The following is a 6194-nucleotide window of genomic DNA, read 5'->3' on the forward strand; positions in this document are numbered from 1 at the left end:
AGCCGCTCATATTTTGGTGCAGTGTATTGTGTGATGTGAATTTTTATTAGCCTGCATCATGTGTGGTAGAAATACGAATGGATTTAGCAGGTGCAGGTTAAACACACCAATATATAGCTCACAATGGCTGAAAAAGATCTTTATCAGATTGAAGGCAATGTGAGAAGGAAAAAAAAAAAAGCTTTGTACACTGCATTGAAATCTAAAGTGCCTAGAGATAGCTTTATTGCTTAAAAAATGCAAACGCGGAACACATTTAATATTGAATAGATTTGCTCCCAAGCTTCTTCTGTCATATTCACATTAATGAAAATATACACAGGCTGATATTTTTTTTTTATCCCCACTTGATTCTCAGGGTGAATGTATATAGCCAAATTGAGTCCCATCGTACTATTTAACCTTGTATTCAGAACAGATATCGAGCTGTGCTGGAATAAAAGGATTCTTTTGAAAGGTTTATTTTTTTAGCCGTGGACGTAAGCAAGTCTTGTGCCAATGAAACAAGCAGCGCCACTTTCTATTTGAAGAATACTGCTTGAAACAAGAATGCTCCTCCTAATTATTTCTGTCTGTACATAGTATAATCCCAATTTTAGTTCGAAGCACAAAAGCTGATCATTTTGAAGCTTTCTGGGTCTGTATTTTATGCAACCATTTCTACTGAGGATATTAAGCTTTATATGAAACACACACACACCTATGTAGTTTACTATCTGATTTTGACACACGTGTTAGCCATGTTCTGTTGATCATATTGTATTATTACTATTAGGTCTGCCTGTTTATTTTTCTTAATAGTATGATACTAGCTGTCATGTGTAGGTAGCTAGAAAGTGGTGGAACCCGTGCATGCTTTAGGGAGGGGAGATGGGAGGATGGAGGATTAGTTTAATCCCTTTTGAGAGAGTGTGGACAAAAGTAAATCCGCTTCAGCCCCCCTTGTGGCATTTCTGTACTTTAAGCACAAATAAGGCCAATACTCTAGGAAATGTAGCGTTTATTAACAGGGTCTGGCCAATCAATACACGGAGTGCTTTATTGTATAGACTGCTTTTGAGAAAAAAAAGAAAACATGTTAATGGCTTGAAATCCTCCTAGGATGGTGCTGTGTAAACACAAGTCATACTATATAACTGAAACGTGCACTTAATGTGACAGATTGCTGCCTTTGCGTTACTTGGTGCTTTTGTGCTAGAACTGGGATTTGACAGTAAGGTGACCACAAATAGGCTGCCTGTTCTGATTGATCAGCTGCTTGTTCCAGTCAACTGGATATTTTAAAAAGTGACCTCTCTATTGGGATGGCCCAATTGCACTGATTTTGATTGATTGACCTGTGGGGCCACTCAGATCAACACAGAAGGATTGACACATCCCAATTTATATTGGTCAGTAACCACATACAGTAGATAGTGTTAATGGGGGTTAAGATCTAGCAGCATTTCTGATCTAAACAATGACAACAGAGTGGAATTGTTCACACTAACACTTGCAGAAGAAGTCTTTATTCACACCCATCCTATCTGCAAAACTTGACCAGGGCTGAGATTATGTATGTGTTGGCATTGCTGCAAGCCTCCAAATTGGTTAATATTAAAGAAAGTTTGCAAACTGGAATCCACAATTTGACCTTACAGTATTTATTAATAAAAAAAAGCACAATTTAATCAGATTGGGCAAAAACTCGATAAAACAAAGCAAAGATTTTAATTGTGCGATCTTTTTCCAGAGTTGGTTTTTTTTAGAGCTTTTCCCCAAAAAGTCTGAATTTTTCAGATTTTTCTCCAAAAAAGTCAGGTAATCAGACTAATTCCAGCGCAAACCACAGGAATTTAAAAATAGGATAGGGACATCTCCAATTGACTTATATACAACCTCGGCAAGTCTAAGTTGCTGGATTGTTGGATTCTGACTTTTTGCAGCATTGGGCTTTAATAAATCTAGAAAAATTGTAGTTTTTTTTTTCCACTGAAAATTTGGACTTTATAGTTAAAAAACACTTTATTTGCATTTGGACTTAACCCCTTAATTTTATAACTGTTTATTCCTTCACTATGGGGGCTATTTATCAAGGTCCAAATTTATCTCAATATCGGCTGCTACAAACTCCAATCTAACCCGCTCGGGTTTTTAACGCTTATTTATCATTACATTTTCCCGAAAAATTGCTTTGCGGGAAAAGCTCAGATTTTTCAAGATTTTTTTGTGAATTTTTCCCAAAATCTTCTAATTTTTCGTAGTTTTCACCCCAAAGCTCCGAAAACATTGTGAAATTGCCCAAAACCCTGACACAACCAAAAATCAATGGGACTGTTCCCATTGACTTTTATGCATCCTCGACAGGTTTGAGATGCCATGTTTTTATATTCTGGCTTTTTAGCCCTCGGGGTTTTATAAATTCTGAAAAATTTGTGATTTTTTTAAAAGTCCGATTCGGGGGAATTACGGGTATACAGAGCTTAGTAAATAACCCCCTATGTGTTCTTTTATACCTGTATGTATAGCTGTCACTACGTAGCGGTATTAAATACTCTAAGCTTATGCACTTAAGGATTTGTTACAGATACTCTCTTAGGGAAATAGCATATAAAAGAGACATTTTACAAGTGAAAATGACCGTAAAAAGCTTTTACAGCAGTATGGCACTCCTTGAAAAGCTCTGTCATTTAAAAGGTGAGGCTTGTGATGGTACAGAGGCTCTGTACGCCATTATTTCTTCAACCATGAAAAAGCTCTTATTCACATTTCCTTAAAAGTGTCATAACCTTTTCAAAAACACAATGCAGCCACTCATTTTAATTGTATTTCATAAATTCCCAGCAACATTTCCACACACACATATACAAAAGCTAAAGCCTGACGTTCACCAGGCGCTGAGAAAAACAGACTTTTAAGGCATTATTATTATTTTTTGTGGTTAATATCTACTCAAGAAATGTTATAACTGACTAGCTTTAATTTTGGGAGCTGCTTGGACTGGTCTGTACTTACACTTAGTTGTTGTGTTATGTGTGGGGGTTTTGTTCATTAGCGGAGCTGTTAATTAGGGTTTTACTGGTTAAGAATGGTGGGCCTGATTTAACTTAAGCATTGCATGATCCTCTGTGTAGCTCTGCCAGTATATGTGGACTCTGATGTTCCAAATTATACGCATATAAAAAATATATAAACAGTGTAACAGAGAATAAAGGAAAATCTATACATTTAACATCTTGTTCCCATACAGGTTCATGCTTGAAAGCCTCAGATCCTTTAAATACACTTAAAAGCATGATTTACATCATCATCAGTTAGTATTGTTTATAAACAATACAACTTGCTTTTATTTAATAATCTTCCATTTGTAACATGGAACTTTACCAAAACATTGAACTCAGCACAGAAAAAACTTGTTTCCCCGACCTTTTACGAACAGGTACCGGCAACAGCCCATAAAGCATGAAGAGAAAATACTTTTACAAACATCTCCACGCCAATTGCCTTGTATATTATTCCAAGCATTTAAAAGAAGTTATGAAAGCCTTTATATTCAGTATGTAATGGCAGATGTCAGTATATGTTCAGCTATGAAGGAGTAGCTTGTGTTCAAGCTTTACTATAGGTTTACAGCTTGATTCTGTGCTGCCAGTGGGAGTGAACTGTCAGTCATTCTAAATTTAACATAAGACTTTTCTAAATCAAATTCATGTGATCTCATTCACATGTGAATCACATTCATTATTGCTAACCACAATGGGAATGAAACTTGAAAATTGCAATGAAGTGTGGGAGAATTTATGATCAAATGAAACATCTCTCAGTCTGTTATAACCACCTATCTCTTGTCATGTCAGAAGGGAGCACTCAAGGGTCTTAATGAAAAAGCAAATATACAAATGTATTAGGTCAATGTTTCAGACCTCTTGTAGTTGACAATGTTTCAGACTTCCCTTGGACCGTTCTCAAGAATTTCTCTAATTTAATAGGTCAACTGATCTGACCTGATAAATTAGTATATTTTTCGCTTTTTCATGAAGACCCTTTTCTTCTAATATGTCAGCATTTACTTATGCCTAAGGTCATGATTGAGTTTCTTTATTTTTACAATAGTCTATTTTAAAGCTTTACATTGAGGGATCTATTTATTTAAGGTCAAGTTTTGTTTTCTCTAAAAATTAAAGTTTATTCACAAAAAAAACCTAATATTTTTAGAGAAGAAAAACTTGAATTTTTAGATTTATTATGCCCCAAACTAGCAAAAAATCTGAAAATACTTAGATTTATTTAAAAGCCAATGGTAGAGGTCCCTTTAACCATTTGAAAATGTTTTTTGCCTTGACAATTTTCAGGTGTTTTGGGCTGTTTGATGCTGGTTTTTCCAACCTATGAATAAGTGCCCCAACAGGCAAAAAACACGTTAGGCCATTTTTTAATATGTCCTAATAAATATTTTTGTATTTTTAATAATCTTGACTGTGTTTTGAGGGATTCACAACTATTGCTGCGTTTTGAATCCTATAAAATTGAAAGATCTAAGGTATTCATATAAAATCTAATTTTTTTTCAAGCTTTATATTAGTAAATTAGCCAAATTTGTGGATGGGAGTTAGGTCAAGTTTGTTTCTGGTAAAATATGAGAAACAACCCCCTGAATGTGACAAATCAAATACTTATGCACTTATATATATATATATTTTTTTAGATCAGAATGAAGGCTTCCATTGCAGAGAAGAATGTCGGATTCTTGGACACTCCGATAGATGTTGGATGCCAAGAGTCCCCATCCCAAGTCGCGCCAAGTCTCCGGAGCATGGAAGAAATATCATTGCACTATCAATAGAAGCATCCACTGTGAACACAGAGCCTTTTGAAGAATGTAAAACCAAAAGAACTTTTGCAACTTTTGGCAAAGATGGCAGTGAGAATTCTACTGATGACAGGGCTACTTTAAAGGGGAAAAGGACAGTTGACCTGCCAATCAGCAGCCCTAAAGTGAATGGTGCTGTCCGTGAAGCAGGGAATGGCTGTGAAGCTGTCAGCCCAATCACCTCTCCCTTGCATCTAAAAAGTCCATTGCCAGCGAAATCTGCAGCACCGTACAACATGCACTGCCCTGGGAACCGTGACGTGGAGCAGTTTGTAAGCAACGGTCCATCTCGGCCTACAGAGGCAGAGCCTAGAGGGGCGGACAGTGAAAATGTAATGCATGAAATCAACCCTTTACTGCAAGAATGTCGAGAAAAAGACTCTCTGGGAGTTAAGAGACTTAAAGATATCGTCCTCTAAGCACCAAGCAGAGTGCAATGAGGAAGAATGACTTAACAAAAGTACCGCTTGTTTTTAATTGCTTACCAATGGTTCACAGGTTGCTGTATTTAAAGCTTTTCCCTAAATGTATTGTTTATAAATCAAGCTATTGTTATGTGACAATCCCAAACTTTTTTGGCAGGGGTGTTCAATCCGAGCAAGCAGCTGGACTCCACACCATTCTTCATATTTTCTTGCGCTGAACATGAAAACTGTTATTACCATCAATGTACAAAGTATTATGTATGTATTAAGTATTTTGAATTTATATATTTTTATAAACATATATATCAAAATTATAATATAAATTAGCATTATTTGTACAGAACTGAAAAGGAAAAAAAAAAAAACAAAAACAACAACTACATTCAAATTTCTTGGCTTAAGGTTTTGTAGCATAGTTGAGAACTTGCCCATTTCTTGTGTGACGTTCTAATTTTGATGAGGTGAGCTATAGACAGAGAAATGCTAATCCTAATGATTTCCTTCATTCTAGGTTGCTGTTTTTGCTATGGACACCCCTGCATCCAAAGTCCTTTTGCTGTTACATCTTGCTATCTGTACTATTACTGTATTTGATATTTAAAATTTTGTTCAGTAATGGCAAAAGGCATTCAAGTAAAAATGAAAGAAAATTCAATAAAAAAAATTGTAATCTTTCTTGAATTCTTTTTGAAATGATTGCTAATTGATGCAGCTTTTTTCCTCTGTATTATTTAGCTTGTTTTCATCCTCATCTAGTGCAGTTTATTTCACTATTTTATTAACAGTGTAAGGAGATGAGATCCTTTTGGTCATTGAACTGCTATATAACTAGTTTTTAATTCAAGGCTTTGTGAACATTTCTAAAGCTCATTCTGTGTCTCAGCAAATACAATGCTTTTATCCCAAGCCATTGTTCTTTT

General features: G+C 35.5%; 1 protein-coding gene across 4 annotated transcripts in view; it reads left to right on the forward strand.

The window, feature by feature from the left end:
* LOC108698411 (protocadherin-19) overlaps window positions 1-5949 on the forward strand; it is a 117964-nt gene extending 112015 nt beyond the window's left edge. For all 4 annotated transcript variants that reach the window (XM_018229881.2, XM_018229882.2, XM_018229878.2 and 1 more), the window contains exon 5: window positions 4685-5949. In XM_018229881.2, coding sequence (XP_018085370.1) covers window positions 4685-5268 — 584 coding nt within the window. In that variant the 3' untranslated portion in view covers window positions 5269-5949. The remainder of the gene's footprint in view (window positions 1-4684) is intronic.
* Window positions 5950-6194: the final 245 nt, after the last annotated feature.

This window comes from Xenopus laevis, chromosome 8L (assembly GCF_017654675.1).
Source record: "Xenopus laevis strain J_2021 chromosome 8L, Xenopus_laevis_v10.1, whole genome shotgun sequence".
In the NCBI taxonomy this organism is placed as follows: domain Eukaryota; kingdom Metazoa; phylum Chordata; class Amphibia; order Anura; family Pipidae; genus Xenopus; species Xenopus laevis.